The sequence below is a fragment of the Aspergillus caelatus genome (genome assembly GCF_009193585.1).
Source record: "Aspergillus caelatus strain CBS 763.97 unplaced genomic scaffold BDV27scaffold_45, whole genome shotgun sequence".
Taxonomy (NCBI): domain Eukaryota; kingdom Fungi; phylum Ascomycota; class Eurotiomycetes; order Eurotiales; family Aspergillaceae; genus Aspergillus; species Aspergillus caelatus.
The window spans coordinates 12,631-29,904 of NW_022475308.1; the positions used below are offsets into that span (position 1 = coordinate 12,631).

The window sequence follows — 17,274 nt, forward strand, 5'->3', positions numbered from 1 at the left end:
TGCATTGTCGCTTGCTCTTGTTGGTGGGCCAGACAAAGAACAAGTCGAATTTCTTGGATTGCCACTGAGTTGAGGTTCTGGACAAAGTACCATTGCCTCCACCCGTTCAGGCTTGTCAAAGTTGGTTGGGGATAGATGAGAGTCGACCTGTTGTCGACTGGAATTTGTTTGCTTACAGTTCAACGAGTAACCCTTGTAAAGTATCGGGGTGTAGTACATAGTCGTACATTGTCTAGGCATGTATGGCTTGTACAACAGGCAGTAGTAGAGCAGTAGTCATTAATCTAAGGATATCGCTGCATTTGCAGGCCAGTTGACTATGCACAATCCCTGACATGCTGACTGATAATGCGAATGTTAAATATTATGCATAGTTGGCATCGAGTTCATTCAGGTTTAGGGTTGGCAGAAAAAGAAAAGGGATTAGCTTTGTTTGAGATCTCGGGTGAATCAGGAATAATACGAGTTCGGTAGCCCTAGGTTTGCCGATTCGATCCTCACTGCCCGTGATCTGTGGTACCAGCTCTTAGGTTCTAAATATCAAAAGGTCCCTTAGTATCGGATTGACACATGTACTCGTTCTCTATCGTAGCTAAACAGCTGCCTCAGAGCGAAGATGAATATCAGGCAGCAGGTTTTGCCCTTGGATTCCGCCTCGTGTAATAAGCCAACAAGTGACAAGGCATACTCGTAGTTCGTGACTTGTTATATAAATGGGGCCTAATTTTCGTCTCCTCACCAAATGGCTTTGCTCTTCATGCTGAGATAGTTAATTACATCCAGGAGAACAACTCGGCCCGCAATGGCAAATCTACAGAATATCCCAGAAATCATCCTCCTTTGCATGGAGGAGAAGTTCATCACAGCATTCAACGAAGCTCTCCCGACGCAATGGCCGTCCTTCGCAGAGAACCCGAAGGTCAAGATTACCGTGCTTAATATGGGACTTCATGCGGTCCCGGCCACGACCAAGTTCCAATTAGTTGTCTCACCTGCCAACTCCTACGGCCGCCTGGACGGTGCCTTTGATGATGCGATCTCGCGGAAATTCTGCCGTCCACATCATCCTTATGATACGCTAACGCGCGCAGCGCAACAAGTGCTTTACGAAAAATGGAGAGGCTTTGCGCCCCCGGGATCTTGCACGCTGGTCCCGTTCCCTAAAGATATGGAAGGCACGAATGCTTGGGGCTGTAAATGGGTAGCGATTTGTCCGACCATGCGAGCTCCAGATAACGTTACGTGGGACCGAGAAGTGGTGTACGAGTGTGTGTGGAGTTTGCTATGTCAAGTGGAATGCTGGAACCATGACCGATCCGAGGACAGGATTGATAGTATCCTGATGACACCACTGGCGACGGGGATTGGGCGTGTAAGTCCTCAGAGATGGGCATCGCAGTTAATCCTAGCGATGAAGCATTTCGTGGATGCGTTGGAGCGACCGGAGAGGTGGAGTCAATTGGGATGGAGGGACATTGAAGAGAATGTGCTAGAGGTTGAAGAAACATGGAAAGAATAACTTTGGTGCAATGTCAATACCGGTAGATCAGGGTCTTAAATTACTTGAAACTCTCAATCTTTGTGCTTATCTGCATACATCGATATACGTCATCTAGCAGCCCATGCCTCCACCCTAATCAAACGGTGATAAGATCCCTCAGGCGCTTTATCGATAGCCTCACGATCCGCGATAAGTTGAGTAGTTCCAAGGCCCCAAGAGCACCGGCACATGATAGTGCCGCCATCCCTCCTCCCCTTCTCGACCACGTCCCTTCACTGTGAATTTCACCTCCACCTCGGGCCAGAAACTCTCGACTCCTTGCGCTTCATACCATGGTCCAACTTCGAATCGCACTGACCAATGTGTCTTGCTGTCAGCCGCCGGGAGAGATGAGAGGATGGCAGGAACAGGGGCGGGGCAATTTGTCGCAGGCGTCCAGTTTTTAACGCGACCATCAGCATCGGTGGTTGCAGTGAATGTGATGGGGCTTTGACTGCTTGAAGGGGCCGACAAGAGAGTCAGCGTCACCGGGAGGTTCGCCGCCGGAGTACCCGACAGAGTATTGAGGACGTGGCAAGTAATAGGGTCGCGAGACATTGCAGCTGATGTGTTTGTAGCAATCGAGTGATTGATAGCGGTGGAGGATGCTGGAGGTGGAAGAAGCTGCTGTTGGTAAAGGCTGAGTCGGTCTTTGGTTCTGCCCAATTGGTCACTCGATCTCATGTCTATCAAGGAAGAAATATTCGAAGAAAGAAGGAGAGCAATGATTGGAGAGTGGGAATTGTAAGAAAATGTCGGGGACTCTTTTTTGGTTTTTTTTTTTTTTCTATCCCCTTATATGTAGACCTATGGGGTTTTTGTATCTCCGCTCTTCATGCATCGGAGACCACCGACAGTCTGTTGAACCCTTCCGGAGTATACCTTCAGTGGGGCAACAAATTGTGATATTAAACGTTCACATTGTCAATTTCTGGTACATAAGTCCTTCTATCCTGAGTGCAAAACTCCTGAGTGTATTAATATTATGATTGACATGAGAGGAGTCTCTAGGAGTATTTTGGAAAGAGCATTGTCACGCTTTCATCGCATTGACTACATTTTTTAGCGGGGAACCATCATGGAAGCCTCAGGCATAAAGGTCTCCGCACGTGCCACCTTTGACCGACAGCAACGGGGGGTTGTTTCTTAGTTTCCAGCTGCCACGGGCGCTTTTTCAAGATAAGACTCCTTTTGGATCGATCTTAGGCCCGGAAATTTCCCCTGAATTTTTCAAAGCGCGAACAACTTGTTCCTAGTATTTACAGCTTTTCAGGCTTATCTTCCGGAAGCTTCGATCGCCGCAACAAAAAAGTTTTGGGTCTTGCGGGGAAACAATTTACGTGGTAAACTCAACTCCATCAGTGTTTCATTGTTAGCCTATATCACAGCTTAACTTCGGTCCCTTTCTAAACCATTGAATCTCAGTTGTCTGTCTTATAGATTTTAGCTAATTCAACCCAGCTTCAGGATGTCTACTGCCGTTGTACAAGCTGACGATCTCATGGAGCCTTCGCTCCAGTCGATTGTCAGCCAGGATACCCTCCGCTGGATCTTCGTTGGTGGTAAAGGAGGTGTTGGTAAAACAACTACCTCCTGTTCTCTTGCGATTCAGCTGGCCAAAGCTCGCAAATCGGTTCTGCTCATCTCGACCGATCCCGCACACAACCTCAGTGACGCCTTTGGACAAAAGTTTGGAAAGGAAGCCCGACTGGTCGATGGGTACACCAACCTCAGTGCTATGGAAATTGACCCCAATGGCAGCATCCAGGACCTACTGGCCAGCGGCGAGGGGCAGGGCGACGACCCTATGGCGGGACTAGGCGTTGGGAACATGATGCAGGATCTAGCATTCAGCGTACGTTTTTCCTAGGACTACCGAGTGATCATACTGTGTCTCGGCTAATCAAGTCAGATCCCCGGTGTTGATGAAGCCATGTCCTTTGCGGAAGTTCTGAAGCAAGTCAAGTCCTTGTCGTATGAGGTTATTGTTTTTGACACCGCCCCCACCGGCCACACCTTGCGTTTCCTTCAATTTCCCACCGTGCTTGAAAAGGCCCTTGCAAAGCTTTCGCAGTTGTCGTCTCAATTCGGCCCAATGCTGAACTCCATCCTTGGCTCCCGCGGTGGTCTTCCCGGCGGTCAGAACATTGACGATCTTTTGCAGAAGATGGAGTCTCTCAGAGAGACCATCAGCGAAGTCAACACTCAGTTCAAGAACCCGGACATGACCACCTTTGTGTGTGTCTGTATTGCTGAGTTCTTATCTCTGTATGAGACCGAGCGTATGATCCAAGAGCTGACAAGCTACAACATTGACACACACGCCATTGTCGTCAATCAGCTTTTGTTCCCCAAGCAGGGTAGTGAGTGTGAACAGTGCAATGCACGAAGGAAGATGCAGAAGAAGTACCTTGAACAAATTGAAGAACTCTATGAAGATTTCAATGTTGTCCGGATGCCGCTGCTAGTTGAAGAAGTCAGAGGAAAGGAGAAACTTGAAAAGTCAGTTTTTGTTGATACTCACCGGTCAGAAAATAACTTCCGTACTAACAAACCATTTGCAGATTCAGCGACATGCTCATTCACCCATATGTTCCCCCGCAGTAAAGAGGCTATGTAGCATCGTGCAATAGGATCACCCTGGTTGTCGAACCTGAAGAAGATGGGGAACGATATTCGACGGGGGCATTCTCGGTGCAGAGGGATTTACTATCAACTATGAAAGCGCTTTATCACGGAATAACCGCATGTTTATTATGAAGGTCATCACGTCGGAGATGGCGCTGGAAAATATGCAAGGTGAGGTTTCCAGCGAATTGTTACCATTGGGATGAGTTATGAGAAAGAATAGACAGTAATGCACGAAGCGTTTGATACTTGTATGGCCATGTCGATCCTCGAATTATCTACGCCTTGGACATCAATACCTAAAGCATATTGGTTCTAGTTTAATTCTCTTATGTGCTTTTCCTTTTGTTGCATTCGCGTCGTGCAAGCTACCGTCGTCTTGTTCGCCTCACTCCCGCCTTCTTCAGGCTCGAAGAGCTTATCGCAACTTACAAATTGTGGGTCTTCATAAAGGGTCCATTTAGATTACCGCTCAAGCATCGTTCGCGGATGAGCATATCGATAGGCCGAAATCACAATTGCGCATATGCATGGCCTTCTCCACATGCAGCCTGTCCCGTTCAGGAGCAACTGCGTGCGTGCTCTTGACTTCGAAGATAATTCCAAATGCCTCATTCTTAGCCGTGAGGTCAAGCCCATTCCTTCCGAAACGCGCCTTATCCAAAGATGGACGTTTTTTTCCTTTGTCCTCTTTTCCCCATTCGTCATGAAGTTATGGGCGCGTTGAGAATATCAAGTAATGAATACACCGCAATGAGCCAATGCCCAGGTCAAGTGCACTATGGTTGTTGTCACTCTTAGTACTTGGTATATTAAGAGCGAATTCGGTGAAAGGACAGCTCCCTGTTGCCCGACTCGGTAGACTGGGTATCACCAGCCAAATGTAACGACGGCATGCCTTTTCTAACAATGGCCCTTCCACATATTGCCAACCTGCCTCAACAGTTAGGTGGGTTTGAATCTGCCGCACTGCAGTAGACCTGTTGCATCAGTCGCATCCGGGACACGAGAACAATAATGCCCGCCGTCTCTCCCTATGGTATTTCACTTGATGGCCCAGGCGGAGCGAACGACATTCAACCCGACGACAAGGCTGTCCCTGCTACGATAGTCCACATCAATAGCATCATAGACGTTTGCTCGCATGGGGGTTCTTCCTAGTGAACATGAGCTAGCCGGCCCTCGGCCAGATATCGTAAATTCTCAAAGAGAATAATGCAGTCGAAGCTAAGGGAGCGAATTAGCCCACGTCCCAGGTTAATATTGACATTTTCCGCGCGGGCTTTGGAGATAGACTGAGAACTTGTGAGTTACTGCAAACACATCGTATTTTATCTGAGATCGAGAGTAAATATCGATTGTGGCTCGCTACCTATCTTAGGGCTACAGGATAGATATGTCCCTTTCTCAATGGATCCACACTTTATTCTTAGAGAGGCGTACAATGAAGCATCCTCCTAGAAAGGACTTCGGTAGGCATCATCTCCACACCGGCGCTTGGAGTCCACGTCTTAATTTGGCAATTGGTCCATATGCATTCACGGGAATTCGATGGTCACAGAGACATGATAGTTTTTCAATGTAGTAGATTCCACAGAGTGTGCACGAAAGCCTTAGACACGACTTGTGTTTCCTGCAGATGCCATTCTATTGTCAGGGATCTTTTAGGCTTACCATGCATCCATCCCTGGGTCATAATAAACTTATCCTAGCCTAATGGATCTACAGAACTTGCAGGCAGTCACGGATACAACCCCTTGAAAGCTCAACCAGTCCGTGGAGCCACGGTATTATACCCAAAAACAGACCGACTTTGATGGTGCATATTCCCTGCAGACTTGGCAGGGAATTCAGACGAACAGGAGCGAAAGCCTAGGCGTTATAATTCCGGAACGGGAGGTGTTACTGGTGGACTGCTCTATTTGTGGATGGCGATGAGTCAAGCCTCACTTTTCCCAGCGAAAAAGGGTTGGATAAAAGAGTGAGGCGGTTTCCCGAAATCCGACATCAGCAAGCACGAAGTGACCTCTCAGCCATGTTTCCTTTCGTTCTCGAAAGCCCATGATGGTTTTCTTAGTTGCGTAAGTGCGATCTAGCCTAAAGTTTTTCTCTTTGGCTGATCTTTCTGTCTTGGTGATCGCTGCTACTGGCTAGTATACAATCTCTCGGCGTTTCCGTGTTTTAATCGACATATATACAGTACAAAACGCTAGGCGTCTCATACACTTTCTACTTAGTATCCCTTGCATGGTGGACATGATGTTGGATGCTTATAACCCTAAGTGCCTCGTAGATATTCGCAGTCATCGTTATCAACATCGCAGACGACTCAACTCAAAACCCCCCATCAACCCTACTCACACATATACCAACCTACCAAAGACAAGAAACATATCAATGAGGATGTCTCAAGTTCAGCAATACTGGCTACCAGGATACGGTCTATCACGACATATTGTCCTCGGACATATTCAATACTTCCTAGGACCATCAGCATCTGTCAGACCATACACATACCAGGTATAATCACCACAACCACTCTAACACGAAGCTATGAAACAATGGCTCTAACAGCTGAATGTAAAAACCAAAAGGGACGCGAAGGTTATCTAATAGTCGGTGTACCTCTAACGAGGGTCTGTGTCCCTTCGATGAGCCTGATCGTGTGACCCACATCACTAACATTCGACCAGGAACAAATTGACGATCTTGCGGCCATGTCACGAGAATATGAACGGCAAGAGACCCTTCGGATGGCGGGCGATTCTACCAACGAAGTATCTACCAGACATGCTGAGCCCTATATAAATGAGATCGTCCCCGTTCGAGCTTTGGCTCCGCGCAGACGTCCGTTCGAATATGAAACTCGACGTGGTCGGTAGTCACCTAAAGAACAAGAAAAAAAAAAAAAAAAGAAAAGAAAAGAAAAGAGAAGAAAGAAAGGAAAATAAAAGGGAATTTTCCGTTTATGTCAAGCAAGAGATATCCTTGATTTGTTTTTGAGCGTCTTGCTCTACGGCTCCTCGCTCTTAATAAGATTAGAATGACTGTTTACATTTACTACATTCGCATTATACGTCTGTCAGAATAGCTATGTCTCTCTATCTCTAACGTTGAACTGAAAGGGAGGTAGAGACAGATTGCTAATCTTCGTCGTTCATACAGCCCCGTTATTCCATTTCAGCTTGATTTACGTCCATCAGAAAGCATTACAACATGCCTCTTCTGCTTGGGTCGTTCCTGTAGCTTAGATCTAGATAACAATACTATCTTGTTCGCCCTAGCGACGTCATATGTCCTAGTTGACGTTTAGTAGTAGTTAGGGCTTCTGCTACCGAACCCCCCTTATATGAAGCTATCCATGATGAGACGTATATCCAACCACGACGGGGAGCCAAGATGAAGAATCGTTTAGATAAATGGATTAAGTAAAAACCACCGGGTTATAATTCCACTCATCTCTATAGATCATTCGTAACAGCATAGACCAATCACATGGAAAGCAGGTTTTATATCGTAGGAACAAATAAAAAAAAAGAGGATCAGTCCGTTGCCCTCCCAATCCGCAAAAGAAGAAGAATACTGTACTGTTCTTCCTTTCCTTCCCTCTTTCTTTTTTGAGTGTCCCCTTTTTGTCGCTTCTCTCCTTCTCTCCTTTTCGCTTTTTTTTTAGGCTCTCCTAGCAATGTAAGACTTAATCGATAATCTTTCAATCGAAATATTTTCATAACAAAGGTTCACGACAGGAGGTGCCAACCAACTAAATCGGTGCAAGAGATTAAAAGACAATTGGAAAAGAAAGAGAACATGAAAAGTGGACCACCTGAACGCCAGCCTGATGCCACTCTGCTTGGTCCCATCACTCAAGAAGCCCGCACTCCGCGGGGGAATACTAAACATGAACAGAACCAACAAGAGAACGGTAAAAGACGAATTCTTGTTTTATAGCATAATGTGTGTTTATTTCGCCACGGCCGCACTGGATTAACACCGAGGTTAGTTGCCTGGTCAAGCTGGGTAAACCTTTTTTTGCAGAAAGTTTTAACGTACCTCAAGACTTGTGTCCGGAAGAATGCGCCCTTGGTCTTCTCAATAACCTGCTGGTACACCGACTGAGGGGGGTGGTTCATGATCACTGTGCCCTCCTTATAGTCGATCTTGGCATCAACCCGGGTGTCGCGGATAAGGTTGACAATCCACTTCTCACCCTCATCCTGGTTCAGGCCGAGACGGGTGGAAAGATCCCTGTATCACGTTAGTTCCCTTTCTAGCGGCCCCGATTGCAATGTTCATTCTCGGTTACATACTTGATATCAATCCGTTGGTGGATCTTGCAGTAGCTCTCGGAGATAAGGTGACGAGCAGCCTCGACGAAAGCATCGGCCGCAGAGACAAGGAAGAAATCGCTCCTCAACACATCCTCGGCCTCACCCAGCTTCTTCTGGGCCTCCTCGAAATCGAAGTCGATGTACAAAGCCTTAACAAAGTCGGTAATGGGGTCGGAGTATTCGTAGCCCTCCTGGCGGACAACCCGGATGAGGTCCTTCAGCTGCTTCTGGTAGAGACTGCTGTTCTTGTGTGCACGGCCGCGGTTGGTGATAACAGCGGCAGCGAGGTACCGCAGGATCCAAGGGCAGTGGGTCTGAATGGTGTTGATGTATGCAGGAGAGAAGAAAAGGTCGGTCAGGACATCGCGGGCGGGGTCGTAGTTGAAGAAGGGGAAAAGAGACCAGTGGATCAACCAGGAGCGGTTCTGGAGCTGACCCAGGGGGTTGTTGAATAGGCGGGTTTCGATCGACTCCTTGGCCTTCTGGACCTCTTCCATGGCAGCTTCCCAGCTGGTGGTCAAAATCTCTGAGGCAAGCTTACCCCATGTGGCCGAGGCAACCTTGTCGTTGTCGGTGGAAAGAACACGGAACTGGTACAGCAGCTCGGCAGCGTTACCATAGCTACCGCAGCTGTACTGGAAGCGGCCGTAGTCGAAAAGGCTGTTGACCATCTCGGTGGTAACCCCGTGCTGTTCCTCGAGGAACTTCAAGTTGGCAACCTTGTCACTCCGCAGGTTACCAACAACATCCTCATCCTGAAGCAATTCGGTGATCTTGGCGCTCTCCTCCTGGTAGTGTTGCAACTTAGCGAGAACCTCCTCCCTCTTCTTGACAAACTCATCGGGAATGGTATCGGAGTTGTTGATTTCCTGCCACAAGTTGGCGACATAGTCGGTCATGTTGGTATGTTTCAGCAGCTCATATTTCGCCCGCACAATCTCCTTATCGTCATCCTGGCCGGAGCTGAATTCGAGCAGAGGGAAAACAAGATGGCGGTCGAGGAAGGGGATCAACTTGGGTAGCAAATCATATTGGTTGGCGATCTCTTCAGCGGTCTTGGGGGGGTGAGCGGCGGCACCGCTGAGCAAAGTCTCTGCGGAAGGGGGAACGTTGGCTGCCATGGTGAACGACTGACGACGGCGGCAGCGTCTCGAGGGAAGATAAGGAGGAGGGGGGTAAGAGGGCGTGGACCGGGGAAGCAGCGAGACTGGTGCGATCTCTGACTGAAGTCAGTGTGCGGCGGTCTTCTCTTCTTTTGCGCTGGCGAAAATGTGGGCGGGAGGGCTGGCGGTCACGCTAGGCCTGGTTGGGGCTAGCGCGCAGTCTCCGCGCAAGAAATCGCTTTTCATGCAAAGATCGGAAGACACTCGATCCTCTCTTACAGCTGCTTGCCGCGTCGTGCTATTCCCCTCAACGTTGGGTGATTCGGTGTTGGGTTGCCTGCCTCGGATTCAACGCCTTGGGAATTTCTCCTGTTGCTCTTCCCTTCCATAGATCTCTCCTGGACCGATGGCGTCTCTCCTGCAGTCCCGTCCCGTCTGCTCGGCCGTTCGCAAGCAGTCGACGGTTCTACCTACCTATCTTCAAAATGCTTCGCAGTCCATTGCTTCTACTTCAAGGACATGTAGCTCATTCTCTACACTATCTTCATCCACTAGATTGATCAATTCTCGTAAGTAGTACAAGGCTTCCGCCTATTCCATGCCTGGTCCGGTGGAGGACAAGCTATCCTATTATAAAATGGAAGAAAAGGGAGAAACTTGGCCATGAACAAAGAGAATATTCGGAGGAAAGCTAACTGATCCGCTTCAGAACATTCCCTCCGGTCCCTCCAACGCTTCAATCCCCGCTCCGCAGCCCCTACACAGCAATGCCGGACCTTCCTGGTACAACTAAAACGCCAGTCCCAGACCCTGAAAGAGAACGCCCCTTCGACAGCTACTTCCCTCCCATCATCGGCCAATTTGCAACTCACAAATCTTCCCTATTTCATTCGTCGCACTGCCTCGAACCAACTTCCAGTATACCTGGTCACCAAAGCCGGTGGTACCAAGCAGCAGACCAAGATACAGAAGACCGAAGGTGACCTGGATGCGTTAAGGAACGACCTTGCACAGTATCTGGGTCTTGAATCCGGCGAGCCTCGCTCTCCCAAGAGCTCAGACATCACAATCAACCGCCTTAATGGACACATCGTTGTCAAGGTACGCTTTAGTCATGTGCCCCCTTACAGGAGCATCGTATGATGCTAACTTATGCACGTTGCAGGGCTGGCGAAAGCCTGAGATTCAGAAATTCCTCTTGGAGCGTAATTTTTAGAAGACGAAGAACCAATAAAAGCCCTGGATATGAGTAATTTGCACGTTCCTCTCCATCTCCCTCCACTATCCGCTCGATCATCGACTTCCTACCCATTTTCCAGGCAAAAGTTTGAACCAGAGGGTTATATGTCGAATCCACCGCAGGGCATCCAGGAACTTAAGTCTGCCGAAATCAATAACACACAAGTGGAAAGTAGAATGGAGAGAATACAGGCAGCAAACACCTGATTGAGAAGGTCTTTGCTGATCATCGGCTGAGGATGGTCCCATTTACTTTCTACTGCACCCCTTCTTCTTTTTCCTCTTATCTAGCTTTTATTTGCTCTGTATTATTTTCCGTGCTGGGTGTTCTGTCGCATTTTCAGTTTTGTTCGTGTCGTCGGAAGTTCGGCTTGTATTCTGGCATGTTTCTGCCATTTTCTCACGTCCTGATCTCACCTCTCCATCTGCTTCGTGCCACTCTTCTGTATCTTTGTACATTTCCATGACTTCACGGTTGCTTTTGCGCTAATCCTGTGGCTAATGTCGACGAATGGCTGGGTTCTCGTGGGCGGAGTACAGCATGCGCAAACAGAATAATTAGGTCTAGGCAGTAAATCTGAATATGTCTTGATAGACGCTGGTCTGGCGCCTTGATTGATTCACGTAACAGCACATAGTAGATGGAAGGAAATCACACTGATTGAAAAGGCTATCGCAACCCGAAAGAAAGGTTTTCAGTCCCATTGAACAATGTCATAGGTTCTATATCATAGATCATGAATGAAGTGGCAGGCGTGTGTCACTGGACGACTGGTATCCGGATGAGTAGTAGAAACCTGCACTTGTTGCATCATGCCCCAAACGAGTGCTTTTACAAAGTTCACCATCCGCCGTCCAAGCAGTTTTGTTTACACCAAGAAGAATGATGAATAGTCCGATCCCTAAACGAGACCTGAGGACCATGTAGACCAAAAATACGAAAAGGGAGGTAATAATGACCATGAAGTAATTTTACCCATTGAGACATCATGCATGATCTTTCGCCCGAGGGTATTGAGCATTGTACAGCGATAAGCAAAGATACACAAATCAAAAGGTCACGCCTCACGTATCTTCCCACCGGCGCCAGACAAAATCACAAGAATAAATGGTTTTCTCAATAGAAGACATGACAGAAAGTAAAACATCAAGATGGCATATTGAAAGTGATGCTAGACATTCACCGACGCTATTAATAATCAAAAGAAAAACCAACCCCACGCACACACTATTTAAAGCCAGGTCATTCTGCCAGTCGGGCGTACGTTATCAGTTGTCGTACGACGCCAGGATCCACATTGTGCATGAGCAACGCCCCGAGTAAGCTCTCTTTCTTTGGGATTATCCCCGACGGAAACCGTAACGCCGAGTTCGAGTCGGCATGTTTAGACTTTTCAGCCAGTCTCCTGAGAATGGCCAACCCTCGGTTAATGATAGAACTATAGGCAGCAGCTTCCGCTTCAGCCTGTCCTCTGGCAGCATGTGATTGACGGGGGTTATTGTTGGTGGGAGGAACACGTTCGGTGCTCAAGAGGCAGGAAAGTCGAAGAAGATGAATGGCAAATCCGTCAACCGATTCAAGCCATGATTTGGCAAGATTACCGTCCGCAAACCCGGAAAGGATGTCGGCGGCTAACAAGCCCTGCATGAGGAAAACTTTGCGAGCATCTGCTATGGCTAACGGTTTCCGAGGCTGGTCGGGAACCGGGCAAATGGCAAGGCCAAAGGCACGGGTAAGCAACTCGTGCTGAGGGATGCCACTCCCGTCCCCGGAGAAGATTGCCTTGAAAAAAGTCCTGTTGGGCTCATCGCGCGCCAAAAGCTTGGCTAAGCTGTCTACCGCTGCCGGGGTATATTTATGGACGGAAGCACTGTAAGCGGTAAACATGACGCCATCCAGTCCCTGACTCGGTCCAGGGTATGGGGCAAATGACAGGAGAAAGTGTAGGAGAGAGAGAGCTTCTTCTTTGCTCGGCAGTTGAATGGTGTGGGCCAGGTTACTCAGATATATGACAGTGTCCTTCATGAAATCCAGGGTATTCTGATTGTTTCGCAAAAGCATATTTCGAGTTCCCAAGTAGCGGATGATAGTGGAGATGAATTGCACGACCGGTGGTGTTGAAAGTACCCCAAAGTTCGACTCAGTAAATGAAAAGTTGCGCAATATCGTTGTGATACAAATGAGTCTATCAACAGCTCGGTCTAGATCATAATCAAGACTTCCAAACTCGGGAATATCGGCCAAGGATGTCCACTCTGACTGACAACCCCGAGTAACCTCCTCATACGACGGAAGAAGCATGACATCTGATACCTCAGCAGCATGCTCAGCAAGGAATTCAGCTTGGTCTTCTGCACACTCAACCAAGCTGTCAACCAAATCCTCGCAGTTGTCCAGTGAGATTTGAATTGCCGGCTCACAGGATATAGTTGCAAGGGTATCTAAAGCCAGACGCATCTCTGCATGAATCCCTGACTTGATACTCATTGTGAGCGCGTGTATATCAATTACACCAAGCTCGGAGAAGGCGGGAACGTTAGGCTTGAATCTCGCGATTTCTTCACTCAGTTGATGAATTTCATCCACCCCGACTGGACCATGAAGGTTACTTTCCGGCAAGACCATAGGCTTGAAAGGGTCCTCGATCGGATGCTTTAGAGGCTGCTCAGGATTCTGATCAAACTGCTCGGACACCTTTCCGGACACTGAACCTGGACCTTTGGCAGATGGTGCGGGCGACTGGCCGGATAGTTGCCCAGTAGAGTCGTGAGGCGTTGCAGGCGGTTGGGATTGGCGAGAGACGCTGAGTCTATGCTGATGTTGTTGTTGCTGGTGTTGCTGCTGCTGCTGCTGCTGCTGCTGCTGCTGATGTTGTTGTTGTTGTTGTTGTTGCTGCTGATGTTGCTTATTTGGCGCCTTCACTGGCGTAGGAGTAGCAAACCCATTTGGCATGCTGTTAGGCATATTGTTTGGTACTGGTGCATTACTAGGAGAAGGCTGTCCAAGTTGCTGTGAAGCCTCGAAACTTTGAGTTGGCTTCACTGATGGTGACTGAAACTGCATGCCTGAGGGGTCACTAGGTTGTCGCGGCAGCGCACTTTGCTGCATCTGATCCGCGTACTGTTTCTGCTGCGTGCTAAGGAAAGCTTGCTCATAAGCAGCAAGATTCCGCTGGTAGTGCTCCCGAATCTCTTGTACGGCCATCGGAAACTGCATCGGGGGGTATTGAAGCTGCTGAGCTATTACTGGCCACATGTTCGCGGCATTGATCTTCTTTGACCCACCCAGCTTCATAACGGTAGCATAAAGTTGCACCAAATTAATCGGGCGTCCACAGACAATAGGATTCGGGTCCAGAGGTAGATTTCGCGACATCATGAATTTCTGCAACGACCTCATAAATCCTTCCGGATTAGGAGGTTTCGACATCGTCTGCTGCATCTGTCTGATGGCCGCCATTTGCTGAGGGTTGGCCATGGCGTTCATACCAGCCGCCACGGGACGCCCAGCCAGGGCGGGGTTCATATTTATCGGCCGGCCTTGGTTTTGCATTTGGATAGCATGTATTCGTTGCTGCTGCTGTTGTTGTTGGGCAGCCATTGCCTGGTATCCCTGTGGGATGCCACTGAAATGCGCTTGCATCGGTGCTTGCCCGCCGGCGGAGGTCATAGCGGTTGCAGGCGAAAACTGCCCTCCCATACCCTGAGGGAATGGCTGGCCAGGCATGAACGAACTATTTTGCGGAGTATTGACTCTACTTGGATGATCCGGCTGCGACGGCGATACGTGGGGCCCAACATGAGGACCAGCGGGAGAGAATGGACTGGGGGACGCTGTTCCCATTCTTTGCACACCATGCTGGTCGAAATCCTGGATAATCGGTGACTGACTCACATTTGGCGAGGTCCCTTGTTGAAGATGCTGGTACTGAGCAGGATGCGGGGCGAATTGTGTAGCGCCGTTTGTCGGTCCTTGGTACCCTGGGAAAGGCACCTGATGAGGCGTCTGCGATCGCGAGGCAGCTAGTCCACCTGGCGCTTGCCGGGGTGACATTGAGATGGCATCCTCGGGACGTGGGCGCTTGGACGGGATCACCTGGTTAGGATTGTGGAAACCAGGAGATGCATTTCGCGGCACACCATTGAACATGCGCTGAAATTGATTAGGATCGGGAGTAGGAGATGCATGGAGGAAAGCGGTGGAAGGATCTATAGTCGCCTGGTGGAAGGCACCATTATCATGGTTGGGGAGGTTCGAGGCGTCGGCTAGCCAGGCATTCATGTCGTGTGGTTTACCAACCCATCTGCAAGAAAGCTGTCAGACTTAATGAGACACACGGTAGAGTATGATTTCAATCATCAATAAGCATCAACAATGAATGCGATATTAAAGCCATCATAGTTCCAGATAGAAAGCTGAATAGCTGAAAATCGATCAATCGTCGTTTGAGGGTTCTGGACGCGTCAAGCTGGAGTGTGAGGCGAGTCGCGCCTTGGTCTGCGACACCGAACACACTACAGTCTGGACCGACATGGAAGTGAAGTAGAGGGTGGGTAGGGTAAACTGGGGTAGGACACATTTTCTTTGTAGACAAAGGAACATTAATGATGTACATACCGACAAGGCTGGACAACTAAAATGCCGACTCACAAGCGGAGGATGGAAAGCCGGTCCCGAAATGGTAGCGGTTGGAAAGCCTGAGAGAGGTTGCGACGATGTGAGGTCACGGGACCATGGGCGCCGCAGGCAGAAAAAGGTAGCTGGTGTAATAACGGACTGACGAGCTGGGGACAGAAACCATTAGCAAATAGCAGGAGTAGGGTAGCTTCTAGACTAGTACAAGAGTATACAAAAAAGATAAAATAAAATAAAACAAAAAAATAAAAATAAAAATTATGGGTAGGCCACCAAACAATAAGAAACTATCATTTGTAGCGTGCGTGATAGACCCGAAGAATGGAGAGACGGGTAGCAGTGCGTGGCCACAGTTGGTGCAGCGTGTGATGGGCAAGAAAAGGTAAACCCAATAACTGAAGACAAGCGGGGGGAAGGAATGACATGACAGGCGTACCTGAATAATGAGTGCAATAATCTGTAGGGCCGTGTTAAATGTTGTATTTTAATTTAGATTTTTTTTTGTTTTAATTTTAATTCCCCTACTGCCTTGGGGAGGGAAGGGAGATCGCTTGGAAGAAAGGAAAAGTGGAGGCACGGGGTAGATAGGCAGGAATGGAGACGGGCGTGGAGAGAGAAACGGACGCCTCAGGAGTCAAAAGAGACTAAGGACAAGAACCGGGATAGAAAGGGAGGGTACATACGAAAACCTGGCGTATGACTTTCCAGTAAGTTATTTTACCAGTGGGCAGCAGAACACAAGAGAAGTCTCAGGCAGTCATCAGCAGTCGGTTAGCATTGGCGGTAAAGGGGGAAAAGAGAGGGAAACAGTAGGCGGAAAGCGGCGGCAAGACAAAAGAGGCTGGAGCTTAGGTAACGCCCATGGTGGATCGATGGGTATCCCACTTTCCCCCTTTCGGACATCCTGGTCAATCACAGGTTTGTTCCATGAGCATTTTACTTTGTCCAACTGATTTAGAGCATTCATCCTGAAGAACTTAGTCGGGTCTCCCTCTTTCGTACCCCTTAAGAGAAACCTCTAACATTTTTTTCGCGTTGAGAAGTTGAGATGGTCACTGGAAGACTCGATAGTAGTGATTCAACTGGCCAAGATCAACTACTCATTAGTAGTATGGACGGCCTCGGTCCGACCTGTTGTTTTGTCCAAGAAAACAACCACTCGAGCATATCTGTAACCTGTCCAAAGAAAGAGCGATGGTAATCTGTTGAGTAGTTTTGAACATATCATAAAATAGTTCGGTTTCTGCTGGCTTGGGAGACCACCGAATCTTCAATTGCCTGTGTGGATGCGTATGTGGGTATCAAAATGGAAAGTGTGTTGGGGTAAAGAGAAACTGCGTCGGGCAGAATCTTGGGAATGAGCTTTTCAGGAGGACCTGGGACAGGAGAGCGCTAGATAGATGGAAGATAGAGAAAGAAGAAAAAAAACCAAACCACAAATAAAAAGATCATTGTGACAAGGAAATAGACGACGAGGGCACCTGATTCCCTTATAGCAGTTCCATCAGTTACTCCGTGCTAAGCCCACCCAATAAATCCGCCCGGTCTGGGTAGTCAATGTATGAATGGACATACTACGGATCGCACTCGTTATCTGCCAGCCCTTACACGCATCCGTTCAACCATGTATTGATCATACTTTAGGTCTCTTTCTGTCTCTCTCTTTCTATTTTGCACAGGGGCCGTTCATTGTCAAACCTACCACGTCCTTACGGTTCTCCACTATAAAATGGTATTTAGTTGGTAATAGATGATAGGTGTCAATCGGTACCGTGGTGTATGGACTCCGGGCTCTTCGAA

General features: G+C 48.4%; 10 protein-coding genes across 10 annotated transcripts; 6 read left to right on the top strand and 4 right to left on the bottom strand.

Annotated features, from left to right (window-relative positions):
- Positions 1-583: 583 nt before the first annotated feature.
- On the top strand, positions 584-1,556 carry BDV27DRAFT_124766 (uncharacterized protein). The gene has a single exon (XM_032066163.1). The coding sequence runs from the start codon at positions 803-805 to the stop codon at positions 1,517-1,519; it is 717 nt and encodes a 238-aa protein (XP_031929865.1). The 5' UTR covers positions 584-802; the 3' UTR covers positions 1,520-1,556.
- On the bottom strand, positions 1,557-2,307 carry BDV27DRAFT_124767 (hydroxyisourate hydrolase). Its single transcript, XM_032066164.1, has one exon. It carries the CDS (start codon positions 2,222-2,224, stop codon positions 1,679-1,681), a length of 546 nt encoding a protein of 181 aa, XP_031929866.1. The 5' UTR covers positions 2,225-2,307; the 3' UTR covers positions 1,557-1,678.
- On the top strand, positions 1,600-2,596 carry BDV27DRAFT_85238 (uncharacterized protein; the record flags this gene model as incomplete). The annotated part of the gene is made up of 2 exons (XM_032077776.1): positions 1,600-2,474; positions 2,552-2,596. Coding segments are annotated over exons 1-2 (227 nt in total), but the record flags the coding sequence as incomplete, so codon positions are not given.
- On the top strand, positions 2,597-4,390 carry BDV27DRAFT_85239 (ArsA family ATPase). The gene is made up of 4 exons (XM_032077777.1): positions 2,597-2,883; positions 3,002-3,395; positions 3,453-4,042; positions 4,105-4,390. The coding sequence occupies exons 2-4, from the start codon at positions 3,009-3,011 to the stop codon at positions 4,145-4,147; spliced, it is 1,020 nt and encodes a 339-aa protein (XP_031929868.1). The 5' UTR covers positions 2,597-2,883; positions 3,002-3,008; the 3' UTR covers positions 4,148-4,390.
- A 1,542-nt stretch (positions 4,391-5,932) lies between these two features.
- BDV27DRAFT_124772 (uncharacterized protein) lies at positions 5,933-7,082 on the top strand. The gene is made up of 4 exons (XM_032066165.1): positions 5,933-6,249; positions 6,323-6,688; positions 6,763-6,804; positions 6,862-7,082. Exons 2-4 carry the CDS (start codon positions 6,416-6,418, stop codon positions 7,048-7,050), a joined length of 504 nt encoding a protein of 167 aa, XP_031929869.1. The 5' UTR covers positions 5,933-6,249; positions 6,323-6,415; the 3' UTR covers positions 7,051-7,082.
- Positions 7,083-7,592: 510 nt separating this feature from the next.
- On the bottom strand, positions 7,593-9,720 carry BDV27DRAFT_124778 (eukaryotic translation initiation factor 3 subunit E). Its single transcript, XM_032066166.1, has 3 exons — positions 8,476-9,720; positions 8,219-8,413; positions 7,593-8,147 (listed from the first exon to the last, which is right to left on the bottom strand). Exons 1-3 carry the CDS (start codon positions 9,615-9,617, stop codon positions 8,129-8,131), a joined length of 1,356 nt encoding a protein of 451 aa, XP_031929870.1. The 5' UTR covers positions 9,618-9,720; the 3' UTR covers positions 7,593-8,128.
- Positions 9,721-9,879: 159 nt separating this feature from the next.
- Positions 9,880-11,453, top strand: BDV27DRAFT_124780 (mitochondrial 54S ribosomal protein mL49). The gene is made up of 3 exons (XM_032066167.1): positions 9,880-10,168; positions 10,309-10,700; positions 10,765-11,453. Exons 1-3 carry the CDS (start codon positions 10,006-10,008, stop codon positions 10,813-10,815), a joined length of 606 nt encoding a protein of 201 aa, XP_031929871.1. The 5' UTR covers positions 9,880-10,005; the 3' UTR covers positions 10,816-11,453.
- Positions 10,777-11,088, top strand: BDV27DRAFT_85318 (uncharacterized protein). The gene has a single exon (XM_032077778.1). It carries the CDS (start codon positions 10,845-10,847, stop codon positions 11,043-11,045), a length of 201 nt encoding a protein of 66 aa, XP_031929872.1. The 5' UTR covers positions 10,777-10,844; the 3' UTR covers positions 11,046-11,088.
- Positions 11,449-15,491, bottom strand: BDV27DRAFT_124783 (putative ARID/BRIGHT domain protein (SWI1)). The gene is made up of 2 exons (XM_032066168.1): positions 15,457-15,491; positions 11,449-15,142 (listed from the first exon to the last, which is right to left on the bottom strand). The coding sequence occupies exon 2, from the start codon at positions 15,118-15,120 to the stop codon at positions 12,082-12,084; it is 3,039 nt and encodes a 1,012-aa protein (XP_031929873.1). The 5' UTR covers positions 15,121-15,142; positions 15,457-15,491; the 3' UTR covers positions 11,449-12,081.
- Positions 15,492-16,892, bottom strand: BDV27DRAFT_124786 (uncharacterized protein). Its single transcript, XM_032066169.1, has 3 exons — positions 16,498-16,892; positions 15,911-16,442; positions 15,492-15,623 (listed from the first exon to the last, which is right to left on the bottom strand). Coding segments are annotated over exons 1-2 (210 nt in total). The 5' UTR covers positions 16,500-16,892; the 3' UTR covers positions 15,492-15,623; positions 15,911-16,234.
- Positions 16,893-17,274: the final 382 nt, after the last annotated feature.